This window comes from Pholcus phalangioides, unplaced genomic scaffold (genome assembly GCF_987345545.1).
Source record: "Pholcus phalangioides strain wild (caught in Gottingen) unplaced genomic scaffold, Ppha-v1.0 ptg000024l_1, whole genome shotgun sequence".
Classification (NCBI taxonomy): Eukaryota; Metazoa; Arthropoda; class Arachnida; order Araneae; family Pholcidae; genus Pholcus; species Pholcus phalangioides.
Genome location: NW_028301616.1, coordinates 24,757,224 through 24,783,342, shown reverse-complemented (window position 1 = coordinate 24,783,342; position 26,119 = coordinate 24,757,224). Strand labels below are relative to the sequence as shown.

At 37.3% G+C, this 26,119-nt stretch overlaps 1 protein-coding gene across 2 annotated transcripts in view; it reads left to right on the top strand.

Annotated features, from left to right (window-relative positions):
* LOC149069070 (dual specificity protein phosphatase 22-like) overlaps positions 1-26,119 on the top strand; it is a 91,220-nt gene that overhangs the window by 54,769 nt on the left and 10,332 nt on the right. Inside the window, exons 2-5 of one of the 2 annotated variants that reach the window (XM_089250580.1) lie at positions 12,415-13,134; positions 24,235-24,351; positions 25,108-25,232; positions 25,349-25,520. In XM_089250580.1, coding sequence (XP_089106706.1) covers positions 12,802-13,134; positions 24,235-24,351; positions 25,108-25,232; positions 25,349-25,520 — 747 coding nt within the window. In that variant the 5' untranslated portion in view covers positions 12,415-12,801. Of the gene's footprint in view, positions 1-12,414; positions 13,135-19,444; positions 20,740-24,234; positions 24,352-25,107; positions 25,233-25,348; positions 25,521-26,119 lie in introns of those variants that run through there. The other variant, XM_089250581.1, reaches the window with a different exon arrangement.

Genomic DNA, 26,119 nt, shown 5'->3' with positions numbered 1-26,119 from the left:
GCAATTAGGTACCACGAGTTTTGTTTCCTTGATCCCAAAAGGTACCCAGTGTAGGAAATTTGTACAATATTTGAAATTAATACAGAGAGAATGCTGTTTTGGCATGGGCTGTGCTGTTTACACCACATTGTATTAAGCGATTTTGTTTTTTTAACTCAAAAAATCATATTGTACTATAGGGGGCGCTAAGCGCAATTATCTCGCAGAAATACCGTTATCGAAATCCTGGGCTTGATTCCCGCAAGGGCGAGAGTGGAGCATTCGCTCAATGCCCTATAACTAGGGGAGGAGAGGGGGCTCCAAAATTCATGCAACATGCATTAAAAAGACGCTCCCGTCTCAGGGGAAAAAATTATATTCTCAGCTTCACACTTGCTGAGCCATCCTATAAGTCCCTATATTGTATACACCTATAGCACACATGATCAACCCATGACCCGCGGGGCCAAATGTGGTCCTCGGAGTCATCTGATGTGACCCACCACCTCAAACCAAATTTTGTGAAAAATAAACTAAGCTCTTGAATGTGTGTGAATCTTTGTTATAAAACTACATTTAAAATTTAGTTCAGGCTGCGGCAACGCTGGTACTTCCGAAGCAATGCCCTACACTTCTGGGGAGGGGGGTTCTCCCCGGTGAGCTAATTAGAAAGACCAACTCATAGGATCTAGCTCAGTGGTACTCGAGCAGGAGCCATATGGCTTTCTTGTATATTCCAAGTGGGGACGACGGGTGAAAATAAAGTGGAAGGGAAGTTATGACAAATGATTAAGATAGGTGGCGCTTCCATTTCAACCCAATTCGTTCATTTATTTGTTTAACAAAAGAAATTTACAAACATATACAAATGGAGAGAACTAGTCATCCAAGATGGACATGATTGTCACATACTCGATAATAAGTTTTTCATACAAAAAAGTGCAATGTTTTGAAGGGGAAATGATATCTATATAATACACTTATGTACAAGGTGCCCTGTAAGTGCTAGCGCGGGCTTTATCTCATCAACCATCCATCGTAGAGGTGTGATTTCGATTTAAAAAATGCTGAAAAGGCGTTCAAAAATTGCCGTGTACCAGTTTAGAGAGGGAAAATACAGTTTGCAAACAAAATAAAAAATATAAATTTTATACGGTCCCAATGTGCTATAATTTTCAATAAGAAAGTTGTTGCCCTATCTCTCCTGATGCCAACAATGCAATTCCGTGTTTCTAAGTGCAATATTGACGGAAATATTCGAATTCGAAAAACGGGTGAAATTTTTGAAAGAACAACGTTAAATACTGAAAAACTGTTTTGCTCGCATTTAATGCTGCTCTTTCCCAAATTTCCTCCGTTTTTCGAATTCGAATATCTCTGTGAATATTGCACTTAAAAACTCGGAATTTCTTTGTTGGTATCAGGAGAGACAGGGCAACAACTTCCTAATTGGAAGTGAGAGCATAGTGGGAACCGTATAAAAATTTAGATTTTTCATTTTGTTACTCACTGTATTTTCACTCTCAAAACTGGTACAGGGTAATTTTTGAATGCCTGTTGAGCGTTTTCTAAATTCTAAAACCTAACCGCTACGACGGACGGTCGATGGGATAACGGCCGCGCTAGCACTAATAAGACACCCTGTATAAACACAAATATAAAATTGGGAGAGTTGATAATCAGTTGAATATTAAGTAATGGATGGGTGAAGTGGGAAGGAAAAAAATAACTAGTTATGTGCATTGTGGCAACGCGTGGTGGGTGCATTTTAAATGTCAAAATAAGAGACAATAAGTATGATTTCAATAATTGAGCTACTGTTAAAAAGGACAAAATATTTAAGATGCTGAAACGGCAGTAAATGCTGATTAAGATGCTGAAATGCAATTAACGGCATTAATTTGCAATATAGCGATATGACCGGAGTTGGTGTTTGGTGAAATAGTAGCCAAATACTGCCCCCCCTCCCCCCGCCAGAGCATCACTCTAGTCGGGGTGCTCATGTTGTTGAGAAAAGACCCTGAGTAGTACCAGAAGAAGAGGGAAGCCTGCTGAACTCTATCTAAGGGATCCGGAGACCGACCTTAATTATAATTCTTTTCTACTGTAAATTTGCAGAAAAAAATCAATCCATTCTTTAAGGGTATCTAATCCATCGACTCGGCCGTCTTGAGAGCATCAGGGGTCCCCAGGGCCAAGTAATTTTTCTGCGGTCCTACCAGGAAAATTTACATGTGTATGCTCTTCAAAAAATTCAACTAAAATTCATTTTTTTAGGGGCTCTTCTTCTCTTGGACCCCCTGGGTCGTACTAGGGTTGGCCCATTCGTTAAGACGGCATTGCAATTAGTAAGCGTCTCGCTCCTGGATAAGACTGTGGGGTGGGGGCACTAAAATAAATTATGGTCTAAATGGGGTCAGGTGTGAAAACAAAGGGGTTGAAAAACTGCTATTAGAATACTAGAACACAGTTTGTCACACACTGTACGTAATCTTCTACGGGGGGGAGGGCCCTTCTAAGCTCACAGTACGGCTCTAGTTAATTTTTTTTCTCAGACCGGGATTACACTATAAAAATTGATAAAAAATCTTTTGTAAAACATGAAGGAAAAACAACCAATAAGTCTAACGTATTGGTTACATTCACTCAAATGTAATAGATACGCTTACTGGTTGCATTTTTTAAGTTTTATAAAAAAAAATAACTTTTTTAAAACTTTATAGTGTAATACCAGCCTTAAATTAGTAATATCTGAAGTTTTCATTGACAATTTTTTTGAAATTAAATTTCAAAGTCTACTGAAATTTGATATTAATCAGTTCTCAACTATTTTTAAGAGCACCTATGGAATGAGATCATGTCACGTACAAGTCACGTGCTCCGTGTGCCTCACCTGGTCATTCCAATTCTTATGTCCTTTGCGTCATGGTGGAAATAAACTTGCGTGCTATCCAGCAATGTTTATGGAAATTCTCAACGCGAGAGTTGAAAACTGAAAAAAGCTCTTTTGGGAGACGAATACAGAAACTTGTTTGCGTGAGCTCATGTAAATTTATAATCCCGACAAAAAATTGTCACAGCATTGAGATGACGTGTTCGCCCCTGAGATGATTGAAAATTAGCCTAATTTACTTCAATACAAATACCCTATAATGGGTTTAATTTTTTCATTTAATCGACACGCACGGGCTAATATGTTCGTAGAAATGATAAAAGATTTTCAAATGTGGTTTTATTTTAAAGATCATTAATTACCTTTTCCAGGAACATGTGACACACGCACACACATTTCTAGAGAAAACTTTGAAATGAATCTTCTTCTATCATTTCATATTTATCATCGTATGCGCTCAATTATTCCGAAGGTATTTTCATTTCGAGATAAATTTACATAGCGATAGATAAATAGTAATCATACTTATCGAATCCTGAACACCTTCCCTTTAATAACGTCCACCCTATACTGATATGAAACGATCTAATACCATGACATTAAAAGCATTTGTTTTTCGGTCTTTTCTTACGCAACAACAGGTCAATCCATTTCAAAAAGCCATCCACATAATCACAAGATGATGCCGACATTCCTTTCCGTTATCTTTTGAGATCCCCCTCAAGGAGATCTCGGGATCTTTTCCTTTCCTTCAAGCAACGGGAGAAGATTGCGATCTTCAAAACACCCGTGATAAAAATAAAAGAACGGGATATTTCTCTATACACATAGAACATTTGGTGTGCGGCCGCCGTAATGGTTATGCGCCATTTCATTCAACCGAGCCATTTTTCAGGCCACAAATATATTTTTTTTTATTTATACGCATCATTCGAATAAAATCTTCTCTCCGAAGTATTTCTTGGGATATACTTTTTATACGTCTCTCACGGGAATAGCTAATTCGACTTATTTTTTGGCGGCTAATTTTCATTTTTTTTTTGTTTTCCGAGTCTTTTGTTAACTAATTACTTTTTTTTTTAAAAAAAAAGGAAATTTCTGGAAAAGTAGGAGATTTTTTTTGTATTTTCTCTCACGAGAAAAAAATGGAGTCTTAGCGATGCATTTACGCGGCTTAGGTTATTTCACATAAAATCATTTAAAATTCTAAGAGAATTGGATTAAGTTTATGGCCTCGTAGAAAAGGAAATGACGTCCGGGACGTGACTCTTTCTATATGCATTAAAAATATATAACGATAAAATCTCATTTGATATGTACAGAGTGACTATAATAAAGTAGTTCCCGTACTCTAAGTAGTTTTTCCTTAAAAAACTGTTTAACCGAATACAGCAAAATTTTTAGGATATTTTAATGAGACCATGGGAGAAATTTATGAAATAAAAACAGTTCGATTTTCCAACACCAGGTGAAAAAGTGGTGCTTTTTTATTACATTTTACATTTTCCCATGGTCCATATAGCTTATATGCCAAGTATCAATGGAATACGTCCTCCAGAACGAGCGCTATATGGGTTGGAGTAGTGTCAGTATACTGCGTTCTGGAGGACGTATTCCATTGATACTTGGCATATAAGCTATATGGACCATCGGAAAATGTAAAATGTAATAAAAAAGCACCACTTTTTCACCTGGTGTTGGAAAATCGAACTGTTTTTATTTCATAAATTTCTCCCATGGTCTCATTAAGATATCCTAAAAATTTGGCTGTATTCGGATAAGCAGTTTTTAAGGAAATCTACTCAGAGTACGGGAACTCCACTTATAATCACTGTATATGTTACGGTAAATGTAATAAATTTGGCTATTATACATAATAGCCGAGCATTTTGGTAACATTGATAAATTTCCCTAAATGTATCACTTTAATCAACAATTATGCATAGTACCCAAGCGTCGTTGGTAAATTTAATAAATACGAAAAAATTATCACTTTTACGGGTGATTATGCATAATTAGCGAAGCATCGCTTCGTTGGTAAACATGATAAATCTCGTACTAGATACACTATACATGATAACTCATACATATATTATATCATTATATCGGAGGGAAAGATCGTAAAATTTGTTATCGTTATATAGGGCAAGGCCCGACCGGAACTAGAGTGGGGCAGGAGGGCAGTTTCCCTGAGCAGCAAAATTTAGGAGGCGGCAATTTTTAGTTGAACACATAGAACACTGTTGTAAAATTACCGAATTTCGAATTGATAGGGGGCGGCGAAATCTTGTTTGCCCCGGGCGGCAAGATGGTACAAAAATCCTAGTTACGGCCCTGTATTGGGGTCCGACTATATTCATCACATATAGTAGACTCATTTGGATTTTTTTTTTTTCATATTTACTAAATTCACCAATTACACTGAGGTATTATGCGTAATCAGATAGAGACGATAAATTTCAAGTAATTATAAAATTTACCAACGACCCTTGATATGCATAGTGGCCGGTAAAAAGTGATAATATCATGCTATTTTATCGTACGCACAAGTTGTTTTTTGGTGTATTATCCTGAAAATTTGCAATAAAATAAGTATTAGAGAGGTGTATAATTTTTTACTGTGCATATGCAATCAAAACCATGTGCAAAAAATTTGCTGCAAATCAATGGTTAAATAGTATTTTTAATGATATTTTGACTAGAGCGTAGTTTTTCATCGTGTTAAAAAAGTATGTGGACCCCTTATAACTAATTCCACTAAAAAAAGGTCAACATTACACAAACATGTGAGAAAAATAATTATATTTATAGTCGCAATATATCATTATGCAATTTATGAAAGAGGAAAATAATTTTCAGATGCTTGATTTCAGTGAAGAATAAATTTCAAGAAGAGTTCGTTGAAAATTGGGGACATTTTTACAAAAAAGTAGAGGTGGCAAAATTTACTGGAAAATAAAGAAATACCCTATTTAGTAGGGGGTCATGGGTAGGGTTACCAACCGTCCTCCTTTTTTGGTGCCATTTCAAGCTCCATCGTATGTTTTAGGAAATTCGTCTGTTTCCATAACTAGAGCTTGGATTATACGCAAATGCATACGTACATATTCATTTGCAAATTTTGACATTTTTCATTATTAATGCATAAAATTGCATATTTTCTTCACATTTGTCAACATTTTCAAACATAAGCAACATCACTGATCGAATCCGTCATCCTAGGCTGAAATTTGAGCAAATTTTCCTGTAAATTTAAATAGTTCATTGACGATTTATCATATTTACCAATACGGGCTGGGGATTATACATAATCACCGGTAAATGTGAAAAATAGAATTTGCAAAAATGTTTGGTAGCTATGCATAATAGCCAGTGATTATATATAATAACCAGATTTCTAAAATTCCCGTAACTTATATAGCGGTTCTGCTTTAGTCGGGAAAAATTATTATGCAGACGGTTTCTTTTTATGTAAGAAAAGTGGCGTCATCTGTTGCGGAAATTGGGGAAAGTGATATCATCTAGGGTGCACGCGCAGGCATCCTCCAGTTTTCGAATCTGGCAACCCTAGTCATGAGGATCGAACACCTTGTATGGTCACCTTGTTCGTATATAGGTGCTGCCACCCAGCTTTCTTATTAAGAATGAATGAATAATGCTGAAATTAATGTATTTTTTTGAAATGTTGTGAAACAATAAGATGATATGAGGTCCCCTATTCAATCACGGCTGACACAAACGTATCTAACAACCACAATTACTTCAGACATCGCCCCCACAAGGAACCTGACAGCTCTATACCCCGTAAGTCCGACTTCCGAGGACACACCTCATTATTTTTTCAATTTTCACACAAAAAATTTCTGGTATCCAGTGAAAAAATTATTTTCTAGGAGCCCCCACACACTCAAAGATGTATGTAGGTACCCTGATTTCAGAATTGAATAGTTCAATACATTTTCTTATGGTGCCAAAATACACAGAGAGAGAAAGTAAAAAAGAGTCCCATTTTTAATGGATCTTTTGTTTTATGTTCTCCATTTATTCTTACGAGCGGTACTTAAACTGTGCCAGAGTAGATGAGCTTGCTCCCGAGAGGTACTTATTACATCCTGAATGGGAAACTGAAACAAAATGGTGTTAGATAAAAAAGTATTCGGTCGGAGAAAAGAGCTTTCTTTATTGGACGCATTCATACGTCCAAGCATATGCGAGTAAATGCGACACACAATATATATGAATGTTTCGAGAGTAACATTTATGACGAACGACAAAACCTTAAAAATCCCATAAAGATTTTTTACCTAGATCTCGGCTGTATTTTCTCAGGCAGAAGTCCCGGAAAATTTAAAGCGTGAGATTCCAAAGCATAATTCGATATGATAACGCAATAAAGTGTACTAAATATACACTTGGTTGACAAAATTTAATGCAGTTCCGTGAATACCGGATTAATTCGAGAATTGCTTGGATGAAAAATATTGATGACAATATGAAGATGCTAAAACCGCTCTAATAGAGCCCTCCTTTCGGAGAGATGGATGGGACACTATAGTGGCGGACTCATATTGTGAGGACCCGGGTTCGAACCCACAGTGATGGTCGGCTGAAGTTGGTTTTCCGTATTTCCCAACTTCGAGGCGGGAATACGAGCTTATCTCCCCGTTAAAGAGTCTCGCCACAGAGAACGATAGGCCTACAACGATACAATTATTCATTCATTACACTTCACTCATATTCAGAAAAACTGGCGGCAGATGGCAGCACTACACATAACAAGCATTACACAGAAACAGTCTTAACGTTAGGTTCACAAAACATAATACAATTGAATAATCGACGTTTGGATATACCCGAAATTCCAGAACGAACACGGAATTATACGCGTTTCGGAACTATATAAAGTTCCTTCATCAGTAGCAGAAGCAAAGAAGAATGAAAATATTTTCTTTCTTCTTTGTTTCTGCTACTGATGAAGGAACTTTTTATAGTTCCGAAACGCGTATAGCCGTGTTTGTTTTGGAATTTGGGTATATCCAAACGTCGATTATTCAATTGTATTATCAAACCCAAAAGGTAATTCATTTCTATCACAAAACATACAACATACTTACACAGCTTCCAGGTCTTTGACCTGGGCAAATTCTTCTTCTAGAAGAAAACCACCTTCTAAAATATCTTCATTGAAACAGAGCGGCGAGAGGAAAATACGGGACAGTGCCAATTATATCGTCAAAAATGATGCAAAAAGTAAGAAAAATTGCCACCTCGTGCTAAAATCGCATACCAGACCAGCATCAAAGTTTGCCCCCATTCCCATCTCCAAAGGACTGATGTTGGCCCAGGTAGGCCTATGAAGGTAGGAGGAGAAGGTGTAAGTCAGTATGATGTGTGTGTATGTTTGTGGAGGAAAGAAGAAAAGTAAATTCCGGGAGTCTTATATATATATATAGTCGATGCTACAGAAATTTAAGCCTGGTCCGCCACTTTTTCAGGTATGATGTTCCTGAAATGTAAGTTGATTATACATGAAATACAACCTAAGTGAATCCGCACAAGCAATATAATGCGAGCTCTAATAATCAAAATCTATCAATATGTCAAAAATCCAAATATTGTGTCAAGGAACGCTTTGTCATTCAAATATCACTTCAAGGCAACTGCCACTCGGTGGGTTTTTTTCTCATAAAATGAAGTTAATATATGATTAACATGCAAGGTTAAGGTACGAGAATGTTTCACAGTACAACTCCACTCATCACTTCTAGCGATCATGTTATCCACCATTGCCAGAAGAGAAATGATTAAGTAGATGCAGTGAGTAAATAGGTGCCAAAAAAAAGAAGAGGTATAAATATACCCCCACAGTATATATATCCCAAGACATTTCAATGAATATACAGTTCACAGTGCCAAAATAAAAATGATAAGATAGATGCCGGTGAGTAAATAGGTGTAAAAATAAAATTCAATAGAAAATTTTGCGAATGAGGTATAAAAAAATATTCACAAGAGGGTTTACAATTCCCTTTTTTCCTTTTATCTTACATTCTCCCATGGGAGATGAAAGATTTGTTTTGGTCTCCTGTACACCTTTTTGCGAGTTGATGTTCTCGGCGTAGAAGATTCACTGTAATCGACAAAATCTCTTACATGTTGGAGTTCTGAATTCATCATGTTTCCGAATCGATTTTTGTCGAGTTCTTTGATATAACTAAAAATAGAGGTCTCCTTTGTATGTTTATGCTTCTCATGTACCATGAGGCCCTCACAAATCTTCTCAAAATTTCATTTTGTCCCCTTTGTAGCATTTCCATGTCCGTTCCACTATGCTTCTCCTGCATGGGCACATGCAGGAGGAGAAGCATAAAGTAAGGTTGGCCGTAAGATTGATTTACATAGAACTTTGTTTTTAATTGAAAGTTTGGCCTGAGGGAATGTTATTTTGTTTAAGGCTCCCATAATTTTGGACGTTTTATTACGTACAAATCTGATATGAGGAGTATAAGTCAGTGTTTTATTAAGTATACATCCTAAGTATTTTACCTGTCACTAAAATCGCGGAAAAGTCGTTAATCGCGGGAAATGAAGCACTACTGCAAATTGCAGTGAATTTAAAAAAAAAACTGACAAATATATCAGATGAATACAGTATTCTTATTTGCAGTCGTAATTCTATAATTCCTGAGTTGGGAAGATAATTTTAATCGATAATTTCAATAAAAAGTCAAGTTAGCTTCGTTGAAAATACGTGAAGAACTGGGACCGTTTTGCAAAACAGTCGGGACGGAAAAAACTGAAAAAACAAGGACTGTTCCGGGAAATACGGAACGTCACCCTATTCCGTCCAGTACTAGAATAAATATGATGGGATAGCAATTGTCATCTAATGAATTGCAAAAAAACTAAAATAATGTTTCATATTTCTATTGAGAGATGTCGCCATAAGTTCAATTTTTGTTGAACAATAATGATATCATTATTGCAGTCTACCAACGCTTCAGTGATGCTTTTGCACGTTAATTAAATACAACCTCTGACAATAAAGTTCAGTGAATGAAGTCAGAACGGCCGATCTGACAACACTGGCGAAGCAAAACGCTGTACATGCGTAGCGGCAGTTGTTTACCATCTGCTATCACCGTTGTTGAGTTGAGCGTCGTTTGTGTTCCGTGAAAGACTTGTTTTACAAAGTGCTTGTTTAGTGCGTTGGTTCTTAACTGAGAACAGGAAAATGAAAATCCACAAGGAATTTCTACCTGAAGGAACGACGATGAATGCTGCAAGGTACATTGAAATTTTGACCCGTTTCATGAAACGTCTACGCAGGGTACGACCTCAGTACGCACAACAAGGTTCATGGTTTCTTGTTCACGACAATGCTCGCCCTCACACAGCCAATATCGTCAAACAGTTCCTGGCAAAAAAGGGGGTGATGCAAATTGAACATCCACCATACTCGCCAGATGAGGCTCAATCCTCCAGACTTCTTCCTATTCCCACGACTCAAACTCGCTTTGAAAGGAAAGAGATTTGACGATATTCCTGACATCCAACGAAACGTGACGAGGCTTTTGAACTCCATCCCAAAAGAAGACTTCTTTTAAAGCTTCCAGGACATGTATAGAAGATCTCAGCGGTGCATAGTAATGGGAGGTGACTATTTCGAAGGACAGTAAGGTAACTTTCGTTAACATTTCATCTACGTTAATGTTACAGGACTATTCACCGAACTTTATTGTCAGAGGTTGTATTCGATAAAAACTTTTCTTTTTAAGTAATTTATTTTTTTTTTGTATATTTTTTCAGCTTACTATTAATTCTATAGCTGAGCCGTGGAACCCTTGGGAGTCCAGATACCTTGATGTAAATTAAGATTTACTCAATCAGATAAGTGATTGATTCCCCTCTAAACTGGAGGTTTTGCCATGAAATATTTGTCACGTTATTCAGTTTGTCACAGGCTGGCCATTCTCGGCCGTTATTTACGGGATGAATTTTTGACATACCTCCGCAGCCGAAAAACCGGTAATTATGAGTAAAAAAAAAAAATTGAGGAAAAAGATGCCACTGGTGCCATCGAAGGCGGCACTAGCGCATGACAGGCATAACAATCTTTGTAGGCAAACTAATTAATTGGTAATTATAACCCTTCCTTCAATCTATTATTCATCCAAGAAGCTCCCGTAGTCCTTCAATGTGATGACAGAGTGAAGCGCATAGATTTTTCGACAGTTGTGCGTAGAATAATGAGAGGGGGAAAAACTCATTGAAAAATGAGCGTCATCTACCGACAGAATATTGAAACTTTTCAGACAAAATAACGAAAATGGGAACCCCTGCTGCCATCCATTATCCGTCCGAGAAATTCTCCTAGTTCTATGCGACGACTATAGGAGCACGTCGACTTTTCGTTAATTTTGCGTAGAAAATGGGCAAAGAGGGAAAAACGATCTTAGTGTCATCTATTGATAGGCGGATAAACATACTAGATAAATTTTTTGATTGGTAATTGGAAGTCTTGCTGCCATCCATTCGTTCAAGAAACTCTCATAGTTTTTGAATGGGAAATTCACTGCTGTCATCTATTATTCGTCTGAGAAACTCTCGTAGTTTCTAAATGCGATGATAGATGGCAGCACATCAACTTCTCACTTTTCGGGAATCGCGCGAAAAAAAAATTCCTTGGGATCTACTGACAGGCCAATGAAGTAAAATATCTCAGATAAAAACCGATTAGGAATTAGAAATCTTACAAACTTCCGTGGTTCTCCGATGCTATGGTAGATGTAGACAACTTGATTTCTCATTTTCGACGTATTCATTGACAAAAATTAATTTTTTTCTAAATTCATATGTTAAGTTCATGACTGCACCTTATCTTTCCTTTCTTTCCTTCAAACCGAGCACAACTCAGGTCTATCGCCATGAACAATTTACTACCGAATGAGTTGTGTCGGAAGTGTGAATGCGTGTACCAAGCAGTTTTAGTGTTTTTTTCTTTTTGTATCCTGTGTATATGATATGGCTAGTGTAAGATAACACATGAGATGGCATGAGGGGGGGGCGCTCAATTGCTTTTAAAACACACCTCCATCCTAATATGTGTACATTCATCTTAACTAAACCCCGAAACTTCTCCAACTCCTAATCCCATCTCGTCTGTAATCACCACAAAATTTGTTAATCGCGACAGTACCCAATTGTCCGGGGAAAATATGTTGTAAAAAAGTTTGTATGTTTTTTTTGTTTTTTTTTTTTGACACTGAATAAAGTGTTCCAGACTCTGCCACGAAGCTGGGCTGGAAGAGATCTCGGCAACGGGATAAGTCCAGTGGCAAAGGTCTGGCGTTCATTCATTCAGCAGTTTGAGTGCGAATAAAGTGTTGTGTCTGATTTTTGCAGTGCTGCCATATATATTTCAGAAGTTAAGGGAGTGTGATTGAAATTTGTGTACTAATCAGAAGTTTTTATTTAATGTATTTTCATGTGGAAAATTTGTACGTGTGTAATATATATTTTCCATTTTTCTCTCCATGTAGATGTGACACTCGAAAGATGTTGGTGCCTTTATTCAACACGGCATGGAGAACGGGTCCTTGCCAATGTGCTACTTGATGCATTTCGATTTCTAATAGAGTTATCCCAATATTCTAATCAACAACGAAGATACGTGTTGCGTTTCCACGAATTGTTAGTATTGATCGATCCATGGGTCATCTCACGATACCAATCACAAATCGATACCTTTAAACGAAAAGCAATAAATGTTCATCTTCCAAATATTGTCTTAATAAATCAATAAACAAAACTGTGATCATAAATTTCTATGCAACGAAGAAAAGATCTGTTCCTTTATATAGAGTGATCGTCTCGCAATATATATTCATATATATCATATTACCATTCTTTGAAACTTTGATGACGTCATGAACTTGACCACGGCCATCATGATGAAGCCATCGAATTGCTCAAAATCTAATTCGTCGTCTTCTTCTCGCAAGAAAATTTTTAGAATGAAGAGGTCATCGAGCGTTGCAGAATGTACCTCGATATCCACGTCGCCCGACGATGACAATCGCAGATCATCCTCGGCTGTCTCATCGTCGTTACCTTCATCCGCATCGCATGCATCTGCGTCGATGTCTTTCACAGCGTCTGCCACGTCTTCGGCGTTGTCGTCGGCTTGTTCTTCTTTACCATCATCGGCGGATGAAGAGCCAAGCTCATCTGAGTCTCAGACGAAATCTGAATTCTCACAAGTAAGTTTTCTTTTCTTCTTTTTTCATATAAGTTCTTTCTGAAAATTCTTATCTGCTTCTGATCCTTATGAAAATTCTCATCTCCTTCTGATAATTACACACACATTCCTCTTATAAAAATTCCCCTTCTGATCCCTCTGAAAATTCTCATCTTGTACTGATCCTTGTAAAAATTCTTATCCAACTCTTATAGTTCTGAAAATTCTTATCATGTTCTGATCCTTTTGAAATATCATCCTTTCTTATCCCAATCTAATCTTATTCCGCTCTGATCATCCTTCCCATTATGATCTTTCACATCCATTCTGGTCCATCCTTTTCCATTTTGATCCTTCATGGTTCACCTTATTTCATTCTGATCCCATTCTGGTCTTGTCCCACTCTAACTACTTTGTGGTCCTTTTTATTCTACTCTGATCACTCTTAGCCGTGTCTGGTACTTTATATTCGATTCTGTTCCTTCTAATCATAGCCTGGCATTTCTCATCCCACTGTGACAATTCATTCCGCTCTGATATATAACCCCTTATCTCAATCTGATTTTCCTTATCACACTCTAACCAATCATTCCACTTTAATAACCAATATCTCACTCTGACTCTTTTGACTTCATTTTAATCTTTAATCTCACTCGATAAATCATATCAAACTTATGGGGGAAGAACCCACTCTCACCCATTTCCGTTCGATTTCAAAGTTCACTGAGTCAAGGTCTTGCGTCGGCTTATCTCATATCTAGTCAGGTCCTATGGGTGTATTCCGTGTTGAACAAAACGTTTCGTACAATATACTCTGTACATTGAATAATGTTTACCATGGGGAAAATCCCGTCTGACGTAAGATTAGATAGACATGCGAAAAAAATTCGTAACCAAAGCATTTCACGGTGTCCTTCGCAGCACGTCCGGCTCGTGGCAGATGAGAAATCAGATAATGACACGTCCCCGACAGACTGTCCTATCAGTCACGCGTCTATGTGACAGTACTGTACACCCTTTAAAACAATGTTTATATTTCTGTCGCATGGATACGGTCATTGTTTCCAATAAAGATGAACCAAGTACGAATCGATACACCAGCGAATGCCGTGACTAGATGGTGGTGATGATCGTGCACCGAAACAAGAATACACATACACGCAGACAGACACACAATAGATCGTGATTGCCAGCAATCACGACGTCTCCTATTCTCTAAACACCGATGGAATCCTCCTCTAATTTACGATAATGGGTTATAAATGGTCAACCGATTGGTAGCCGATGTTCCTTATTTTTCGTGTGGTTTTCTTTTTTTTCTCATTATCATTATTGGTGTATTCCCTCTGGAAGTCGTCCAGAATGGGATGTCACCGTGAAGGGCGGTCACACCATTACACACGAATGCTCGCTCGCACACAGAGTACCTTCGATTCCATTCTCTTTCAATTCTTGATGGCATCGCTACGAGATTCGTTCATATGACGCGCATATCTAGCAATGAGGAATTTTTCAACGATGAGTCATCGGAACATTGGGTCTAGCTCAGCAACGAGGCTGATGATTCGATTTTGCAGTTGCCAGCATCGAGATCTCAATTCCGAGATCGAGTATGCAATATGCAATTTTAGAATCACCATGTAGGTGCTCTTCTTCTGATGATAGGTATAGGCCTTACATGTGCTACACCCATGGCCCTCGGAGTCATCTGATGTGGCCCGTGACATCAAACATATTTTTTTTTAAAAATGAGTTAAGCGATGGTTCACTTAATGGACTCGCAGCATATTCACAGATCGCTTGATTGACCCGGGGCACAGTTCCAGATCACTTAAGGGACCCACAGGACATTTACGGATGACTTAAGGGACCTGCAGGACATTTACAGGTCACTTAAGTGACTCGCATTGCAGCTTCACATCCCTTAAGTGATTTGCACATTCTTAGATCACTAACGTGTTCCGTAGCGTATTTACAGATTACTTGAGTTAACTCGCGCAACGCAGTTCCAGATCATTTAGGTGACCTACAGGCAAGGCCGTAACTAGGCTGAAGCAACCGGGTCACTCCTACAGGGCCCACGAGCCGAATCGGGCCCCAAAAAATTTTACACTTATTTTGCATAATAATAACCCTTTCAAGAAGGGTCTGCCCTAGTGCCCCGAAAAGACACGCTACGGCCCTGCCTACAAGACATTTAAAGATCACTTAAATGACCCAGCAGGGGACAGTCAGAGATCACTTAAATCGGTCGCGAAGCATTTCCACATTACTTAATTGGCTGGCTTGAGTAACCCGCGACACAGCTCCAGATCACTTGAGTGATCCGTGGCATATTTCCGGGTCACTTTTGTGATCTGAAGTGACTCACGACATATTTACAAATCATTTATATGACCAGCGTCACAGTTCTAGATCACTCAAGCGGCCCGAACCACATTCGCAAATCACGTAAGTGACCTGGAATCGCAGTGGCTCGTGACACGTTTCCAAACCAATGAAATAGCCCACACTCTCCTAGTGGTATAGACGAGTTGTTGGTGGACCGTCAATCGACAGCTTCGACAAGAGGGGACACTAGTATCGTTTATAAAGGGACAAATCCAGGTTGTGGTGTCGCAGGGAGTTTCCCTCTAATAGGGTTGTTAATAAATGAGCTTATTAAGGAGCTTATCTCTGGGGGTCGTGAATTTTAACACAATTGGCACGTTTTAAAAAAAAGTACGATAAACATATTGGTGGTATATACTTGGATAAGACAACCATAGTAATTTTTATGGGCAGTGCATTATACAGGGTGTCCTGTAAGTGCTAATGTGTCTTATATCTCATCAACCGTTTATCGTAAAGGAACAGTTTCAATTTGAAAAATACTCAAAATGTGTCCAAAAATTACCCTGTACCAGTTGTAAGAGTGAAAATATAGTGTGTAGCAAAATAAAAAAAAAATCTAAATTTTTATACGGTTATTCCGTCCTCCAATTAAGAAGTTGTTACCCAATTAGAGAGTTGTTAGCCAGTCTTTTCTGAACCCAACAAAAAAAAAAAAATTCCCATGTTTTTAACTGCAACATTCACTGAGATATTTTAGTTCCAAAATCGGAGAAAAGTTGGGAAATAACGGCAAAAACTAACGGACGGACAACGGTCCTATTTATGCTGTCCTTTCCCAACTTTTCTCTGATTTTGGAATTCGATTATCTCAGCGAATATTGCAGTTAAAAACATAGGATCTCTTTTGTTGGACTCAGAAAAGACAAGGCGACAACTTTCTAATTGGAAGCTAGAGGACAGGGGAACCGTATAAAAATTTAGATTTTATAGTTACACATTGTATTTTTACTCTCGAAACTGGTGCAGGATAATTTTTGGACACATTTTGAGTATTTTTTAAATTGAAACCACATACCTCTACGACAAACAGTTGATGAGATAAAGACAGCATTGCCACTTACAGGACACCTTGTATATTATTAGTTATTATTTTTTTGGTGATACAGTACAGGCTTTTATATTGGGTAGATGTATTGTAATTATATTTGACATCCATATTTTTATGGGCATCTTTTTTCATCCACCTCGTTGTGTGACTATGGCCTTTGCGTTTGTATTTGTATAAGTCAAGAGACGGTTCAAAAACCAAGTCCACTCAAGACTTAGGAAAAATATATTCTCTAGTTACACTTTTTTGTCTTGAATCTTCAGAGACGGGGGTCAGTCACCACAAGAACATTGCCAAAAAAAATCTTCATTTGGAACACAAGTTATGAGAAAACATCGTGCGTGGAAACTTGTACGCATTAACCCAGATCATAAGCACGAGTCCACATGGAATTTAAAACGATAAAACTCATGGTACAAAATGGGAGCAAAATGCTTGCGCCCCCATACAGAAGGACAGCACATAATTACATAAGAGCAATTTCACTGTTTACCACCAACCGCCAACCACCATATTCCGCGTTAATCTCATTCTTTACATGCCTTAACAAATTATGCTGACTTCCGGCACATGTCCTTCTTCTGGTTATCTTTTCATTTTTTTCGAGGAGAAATTCTCTTAATTACGAGAGAGAATTCAACAATTTTTCTCCCCTCTCCATGATACTACTTAAATAGAAAGAGAGGGCGGAGTAAAAGGTTTGTGTGTTAATGGTGGCGAAACTATTAGTCCAAAAAAGAAGGGTAACCAACACCAAAAGCTTCTTATCTAGTCACAGGCAATTAACTGAAGCTTCTGCTTAATTGTATGCCGAAAAAAAAGTATACTAATTATTTTCTCTTTTTATAGTTTTTATTCCTTCCGTTAGGATTCAGGGGTGAAGGCACGTTTACGTTTTATTTTATTCCACAAAATACTGCATATAAAATCCTATATTTATGACATCTGTACAGGGTGTTTCATTACCCAGAGTACTAGATGATGTGAGTGATATCGAACATGCGAATGATCAAAACTGTGACTTAGAGACACAGGTATACGTGCAGGAGGGGGTGGGGAGGCCAAACGGGTGGCGAATTCGAGGAAAGAGTAGTCAAGAAATTTACACTAGAATGGGAGAAGGGCGGCGAAACCGTAAATGCGCCTCTGGCCCTGTTTCGTCTACCAGTAGCGTCAAGAAATGTTTATTTATTTATTTATTTCACAGTTGCTGAAGACTAACCCAGTGTCCCTCAAAGTGTGTGTCGCTGCTCCCAGGGGCGTCGCGGCGAGCTAGAGATATTGATTAGCGTGCCATATTCATGTTTCGAAGTGGTTCTTTTATATGGGAAAATATCTACCCAACTACTCTAGAAAGCCGCAGACGAACCATGAACTGAGCAAAGAAGCCGTGGATGACAAAAGTTTGAGAACCACTGGATTAACCCTAAAAAACGGCGGACTACCGTTTCTTAGGGTTAAGTCCAAATATTTATCTTTCGTCTGATGATGACCACAAAAACCTAAATAATATGAAAAACTTAGATAAGTTCTTCTATTTATAAAAAATTGTAAATTCTCACTTGCAAATTCCATTTATTAAAAACCTTCATTTGCATTTTTTTTTTACGAAGTCAATTCACAAAATAAGTTTTGTATGCGTATTCCATTTATATACAAAAAAATTTTGATATACAGTATTTCATTTGCAAAATACATATATATATATATATAAACTTAATTTAACCCTTTGTATTCTGACGGTACTTCAAAGTAACGGGTTAGATAATTTGTTTTGAACTAACTGTTTCAAAAATAGTTTTTAGCCTTTAATTAGAACTGAAACGACCTACCAAATAACTTACATGATAACTATTTATTATCATCATTACACACATTTTACACTTTTATTTTAATTTATTATAATTTTCTTCTTATTCTACTTTTTACAATGTCGGATATAAAGGGTTAAAAGTTTCATTTATGAATTCCATTTTCGAAAAAAATGATCACAATTCCATTTATAAAACTTTTTTTTTGTAAATTCTTTATTTAAAAATTAAATTTTCTATAACTAAAAAGTAATTTATACACAAACGTGCACGTTCATATCACGTAATTTGTACGACGAACATCGTCTGTGTACCTGGATACAGTTTATCAATACCATTTGTGAAATATTCCAGTTTATAAAAAAAATTATTAATTTTTAAATTTTCACCTTAATATTTTGGGGTGAAATCAAGAAAAATCGCATTATAGAGATGTGTAGCATGAACTTATAACTTATAATTAACAATTGATAATAAAAAGTAATGATAAATGTTTCTAAAATATTTCTGAGAGAGTTTTCGTAAAGAAGATAAAACAAAATTTTTTACTGTTATTACAAATACTGTAAATATGTTAAAAAATTAATATTTTATAAATATTTATAGAATTAACTAATTTATATTTATTCAAAATTTTTGCCATTACTAAGTTAATTGAAGTTTTAATGCTCTCAAGTATAAAAATCGATAAAAATGTGTTTCCAGGATAAAATTAATTCTAAGGTTTTAATTTGTGAAAATAACCATTTCGGTCATGGAATTAATTACTCGTACATAACCCCGTTCAGAATATCCAAACGTGTTTGCGTGTTTCCCCCCAAAAAATAATGAATGAATGATAACTACACGCACAACAAAAATGCTAATTTTCAACTTGCGCCGGGACAGTATCAAGCAGTACATTCCTCTACACACACATGCAAAATAATTTCCATTATTATTTTTCTTTCCAACTTAATCTGATGATTCAAAATATAGAGAGGAAAAAGTAATAGAAGGAAAAGCTTTTCCAGGTTTTCCTCCTTTTCTTTGTTTTGTTCTTGCGCTCCTGTCCCAGGCTGAGTGAAAGAGTGTCTAAAGCTACCCGCAGCGCCGGGACGTTATTGCGCATGCCTCCGTCCATCCACAGTGAGGATATGTGTATCCAACTCGGAGATAGAGAGTGTGAGAGCTCCCGACCGACGTCATTTCCGGCCCGAAAACGCTCGCCAAAAGCCGATCCAGGACGCGCAGCACAGCACACATAAATAGAGAAGCACAGTCATGGCCGTAGAAGGAGGATCAGGAATCTTCCTGTGGAAATCGACCGTAAAACTCTAGTCGGCAGGAATCCTGTGAGAATTCAAGGTCAACCGAAACAAACCGGACTGTTTCAGTTATTGTCATTGCCGTGGACAGCGATGGTCCGTCGTCATTCCGGGACGGGAAGCTACAAAAACTATTTCCGCGCTCTCTTCCGGGGGTATTTGATCCGCACCGGATAGAAAAAAGACAATTAATTTCGGCCCAGGACGATGTTACATTCTCCGGGTGCATGTCCACCGAATCACTGTAATGCTGTGTCGCTTGTTACCCAACCAAACCGTCCTTTATATGTTCCCATGGATGTGGTACGATGGACTTCTTACAACAGCGTGTACAGGAAAAGAATTTTGAAGATACTACATCATTAAAAAAAAGTTTTGTATGTTTCTATCGAAGACGTCCCTTTATCTCATCCGGTTAGATTAACATCTCATGTTAACATTCCATATATACATATGCTTCGTCTGTGATCTCTTTCGTGTTTATGTGTCGCAAGATAAAAACCGTCTCTTCCGTTAACGTCCAGCAAGAAATATAACCTGCAAAATCACCTCAAAATAAACGAGTCGTTCATCAGCGAGCTTTGCCATATATATTTCCCGCTAATATTTTGCACGTCCGTTGACGGGAAAACAACAAAAAAAAACGCCGTGTAACAATCAGTTATCATTTAGTTTTCAGAAACTATCGATAATTTGCTCAATATTTTTCGAGGGATAATTTGTTCTTGTAGCGTTGGATGTAAAAATTATATGTATTTATAGACGTTGCTTGTTGTTGACTGTCCATTATCCACTGAAGGAAAAGGAGGACATTGTCCTTGCAGCCCTTAATTTCTAGTGATAGCAGCTATATATCCTACCTCCTCAGCTATAATCCTCCCCATTCGTCGTCGATGTACAAATGCTATAGTCATATACTGTTAGATGAAAATTTGTTGTTATACATGACTACTATTTCCACGAGTGCTCTATGGCATACGTCGCATTCCTGTCCAATGTTCTAACGTCCAAAGCTGAAGTAATTGTAGCATTACCCAGCAACAGCCATGGGAAATGGAATGAACAAGGTGAAGGAAATTTTTCTATTCAATTTATTATGAATTTATAGCAATTATTGTTATATAATCACACAACGCGAGTTTACCCTCCATAATAGCTGTTTGCTTAAAGATTACACATAAGTATGAGTTAATGTTAAGTGAATAATGCAATATTAATCGAAAAATCTTAATTATTATGGAAAAAAGTCATGAGTCTTAGACAAAAATATTGCATGAATATAAAATAATTGGTGCAAGATTAATTCGAATGCTTGAAGATGTTCATTAAGTTCGACATTTATCCATTGTCTTTTTTTATAGCACAAATGGGGGCACGTGCCCAGGACCCAAAATTCATTTTCAACATATTTAACTTCCTCATCTTATTGAATTCTTGAAGGAATTCTTATTGAATTCTTGAATGAATTCTTATTGAATTCTTGAATGAATTCTTGAATGAATTCTTATTGAATTCTTGAATGATGTTTGTGAAATCAAAGACTGACGGATTGTAAAATAAGCAAATGTCACAATACATTTTAGAGAATCTATTTTTGAAAATATTTCTCAAAGAACGCTGCGGAGGCCGCAAAAACTCGTTTCTGCACGGGACCCGAAATTGTGATTGAAACTGGGGGGGGGAGAGGCGCTCTGTATCCATCATTTTATGACGGATATAAAAAAATTGATTTTTATGTAGTATCTGTCATAACGGGATACAAAATACAATCTATGCGCACTTTCAACTTCTAATCCGGTGTGTGTGTGTGTGATCACAGAAACATATTTACAATTCAAAAACTATTCAAATCACGTGTAGATTTCTTCGATGTCATTTATTTTGAAATTTATATATTGAACAAAATTCATTTTTCAATACGGTCCTTCTTAATTAAAATTTGTATATAGGAACATGTCCTTCGTTTAATTGGTCAAACAAAAAAAATAAGCTACTTCTAAACGTAATAACTGACGATACATCTCGCATTTAAGCATTCAGCATGTTGTAAGGAGGGCCATCTGAGAAGAGAAAAAGGTTTGATACTATAAATTTACTATACCTATGTAATAAGTTATGTAGCATCAATAATAATATACAACGAATACATAAATAAACGAGTTGTAAATCACGTCCATAACAGCAACCACTTACGTTCGATTCTTTTGTAGATATACGACTATACATATAGAAATGTCCTTTCCACTTGTCAATACTAGATTCATTGAGAGACTGGTTATTTGTGGAGATATTACAAGAAAGAAAATTCATCCCTGCCCCCACGGGGACTCGAACCCCGGTCTCTCGCTTTCCGGTAGAGCACTCGTCCGGCAAGCGAGAGACCGGGGTTCGAGTCCCCGTGGAGGCAGTGATGAATTTTCTTCCTTGTAATCTTCATCTCCACATATAACCAGTCTCTCAATGAATCTTGTATATACGACTGGTATATTTGAACCCTGCAATGCATTTATTTTTTGGTTTAAAATTTGTTTTTAAACAGCTGATAATTTTTTTTCATTGTTATTGACGCGTATAGAAAGCCGGAAAAATCGTTGAAAAAATCTATTTCGAATTGTACTGCTTATATAGGACCTCAAAGACGACGTAGAGCTTCAAAAATCACAAATTATGATACGCTTTTTTACACGTAAAATAAATGTATTGAAGTAATGTTACTTTACAAATGCACAACTACATTCTTTGCGATTCAAATTTACAAACTAAGTAAGAAAAAAAATTGCAGCATTTTAACAAGTTTTGTGAAATCACAGCCACACATGCATGGACGGAGATACGGGGGGGGGGGGAAGGGGCAATGTTATCTGATTAATGCATGGGGACCGATCTAATGCATTTTCGTATACATGATTTGACATCATCATCATCAAGCCCTCCCAGCAATCACCGTGTCCCCTCAGACTTTCAAGTCTATCTCCGCCTATGCACACATACTCTGCAACGAACAGTGTTGTTGTCGTTAAATTGGGACATATGCGAGCAAATTACGATATGCTTTTTTTTTATATTATAAAATGGATAGAAAATGACCTCAGCTAATGTGAAAAGGCGATTCTGGATTTTTTTATCTTGAGACTGGCTGCAGCAATGATCGTTTAAAAGGACTCTTTGCACATATGCATTTGAGGAATCAAAAACTCAAACACATACTAGATCGTATACTTTTGTTCATTTCATAGTCGGTGTCCTAAAATAGAATACTTTCGCCGAAATAATGTGAGCGGAAAATAATGATTTTAAAATTAAATATCTTGACGAATATTTCGAACATGAAAAATTTGGAAATTCGAATATTTCCACTTGGAAAACGAAGTGCCTAAACATAAGTTATAGATAAATGATACTGTATAAAAAATTTTTTTAAATATTTATGCATGTCTAAAAAAATATACCGATATCTATCTCCCCCCCCCACCCCTTCCTTCTGGAATAAAATCTAAGATCCACACATTATTTAAATATTTTCTCTCATTGAAAGTATGTTTCCATGGCCAATCAGTAGTAAGTTAGTGTGTAAGGCAGGGTTAATACCAGGTTTCAAAACTGAGAAAGAAGGATGCCTGTACGCTCACCCTTTTTGAGACGACACTTTTCCCAATTTTTATAACAGATGTCACCACTAAGAATTAGCATCGTGTGTGTTTGCATCCTGATTTCTTTGTTTTTGGTTGGGAGAGGAAACACCCCCCCCCCCCTTCGTTTCAGGGCACGGTATTAGATGTTAGATAGCAAACACTGGTATTCATATATGGAATTTAAACGGTTATAAATATAATTACATGGGAATTTCAACGGCGATTGTTCAAAGCATGTAAATGTGTAAAAAAAAAAAAAAAAAACACATAGCGCGCGCAATGAATATACGATGATATGTCTCAAAGTTGGAAAAAAATAATAATTACGGAAACCTGAAAAGGAGAACAAAAGGCGAATTTTCTGAAACGTAGGAGGACGCTTGAAATGGCATCAAAAAAGAGGATGCCCGTTTGGTAGCATCTCCTGTATAGCCTACTCTATTATGTTCCAATACACCGGTGATTCTGGGATTCTGGTACACGCACGGGCAAGAGGGGATTTACGCATGGACAAGAGACACATTTGCTCAAGATCTCCACAGTTGTTGAGGCCGCAAAATTTATAGGCCATACATTCACTGCCTAACGAAACATCTTTGACCTTGGCCGTGCAGACCTCCATGTTCTATAGCTTTATTCAGCACATCCTAATGTCAAAGTCGGTCCTGGGTGCACGGGTTACGTGGCGGGCTTTTTACGTGAATACGCATTTCTTGGCCTGCGCAAGGCTTCAACGTATTTCCGGGAGAGGGATTACTTGAAGAATTTAAGGTCGGGAATCATGGCATTATACAAGACGTTTTTATGCCGATCACTCCATTCTAAAGCAATAGAATCGAAGAATCTGATGGAACCTTCATAAAGATGGTCCTATGTAAGTCCTATCTATGAAATTAATCGATTTTTTTTCCTTGTACTATTTTATTGCAGGTTCTTCCTGGTCTTTACGTAGGGAACTTCCGAGATGCCAAAGACCACGAACAACTTCGAGCTAACAACATTACCCACATAATTTCCATCCATGACAATGCCAAGAGAGTGCATGATGTAATGTTACTGAATTTAACTTACTTATACAGGGTGATTCCATAATTCCCCTTGCCGCATTTTACTGGCGAACCGTTGATCCTAGCTAGGCATACTTCCAATTAGAAAAGTACCCAAATAACGTGTAGAACTCAGATATGTCATTCATGTTGCAAGGAGTTGCATAATTATCAAAATATAAAAATAAACTTTTTATACGGTCCCCCGTCCTCTAACTTCCAATTACAAAATTGCTGCCCTATCTCTTCTGAACCAAACAAAAATTCCACGTTTCTAAGTGCAATATTCCCTGAGGTACGTGAATTCAAAAAATTGGGAAAGAATAGCAAAAACTAACGGACAACGCTTCTTTCCCTTATTTAAGCTGGTTTTATTCCAATATTTTTGAATTCAAATACCTCAATATGAATATTTCACTCAGAAACATGGATTTTTGTTGTTGTTCGCATCAGGAGAGACAGGTAAAAAACTTTTTAATTGGGCTTTTGAGGACAGGTTGTCTGTATAAAAAGTTATTTTTTGTATTTTAATAACTAAGCAACTCCTTGCAACATGAATGACATATCTGAATACTACACGTGATTTGGATACTTTTTCTAACTGGAAGTAGAAATGCCCTATGGATCAACGGTTCTCCAGTAAAATGGAATTATGGAACCACCCTGTTTATGACTAACTTTTTTTGTATGTTTGCATTCGGACTTATTTGTATTTGGCATGTATTGCAAGTAAATCGTTGCATAAAATTATTTGCAGGATAAAGAATATCTTTGTATACAAGCTGCTGACACTCCGGGCCAAAATTTGACTCAGTTTTTCTCAAGATGCAACGACTTCATTCATAGAGCTCGAGCTTGTGGAGGAAATGTCTTAATACATTGGTAAGCACAGAATTAAATGCCATTTGTACTTTATAGACCTATGTAATAGATAGAATCTATATTATGGATTTTTATAAAGGGGTATTTTTTTAATCGACGTATTATGTTTTTTACAGCTTAGCAGGAGTCTCTCGGAGTGTTACCATTGCCACTGCCTACGTGATGTCCGTAACTTCTCTCACGAGTAAAGACTCACTGAAAGTGCTCAGAGGAGCCAGGAGCATAGCCAATCCGAACTGCGGTTTCCAGAAACAGCTGCACCATTTCGAGTTCCAGAAACTTACAGATGTAAATTTGTTCACATATACACACTTAGATTTAGATTTACGCCATTTGGCAGCAAGCCTTATATGCCGAGTTTGAAACAAAACCAACTACCCGGCTCTTGACTAATCAAATATGACTATGGTGTGACAGAGTTACAGGAAACGGCACAAGTCGAAATTCAAAGTTTACTGCTCACAGAATCATGGTTTTGCCACCCTCTACCTCCCGTTCAAATTTTCTTGACTCAAGCCCCCGAATTTTCCGCCTATTCTATCTTGCCGTCCTGGACTGTAGCCCGCTTATCATACAAAAAAATAAATACGCCTCAGACTTATTTTTTATTCCATGAGGAAACACTAATTTTTTTTAGGGTTCGATTGCAAATAAAGTTAAATGATGAGGGGGGGGGGGCACACATTATATTATAGATACACGATGCTTTACGCGGATGTTCAGCCCTGAAATCTGCTCGCTCCCCTTCAAATTCCGGTGCAGGAGCTCTTAAACGGCAATATTTTGCAGGCCACTTTGTTGTAAGTTTATGGGGGAGAAAAAAAAGGAGGGAAAATTCAGGACATGAGCCTTTCCAGCATCACTCTGATATGCAAGTACATTCCGGG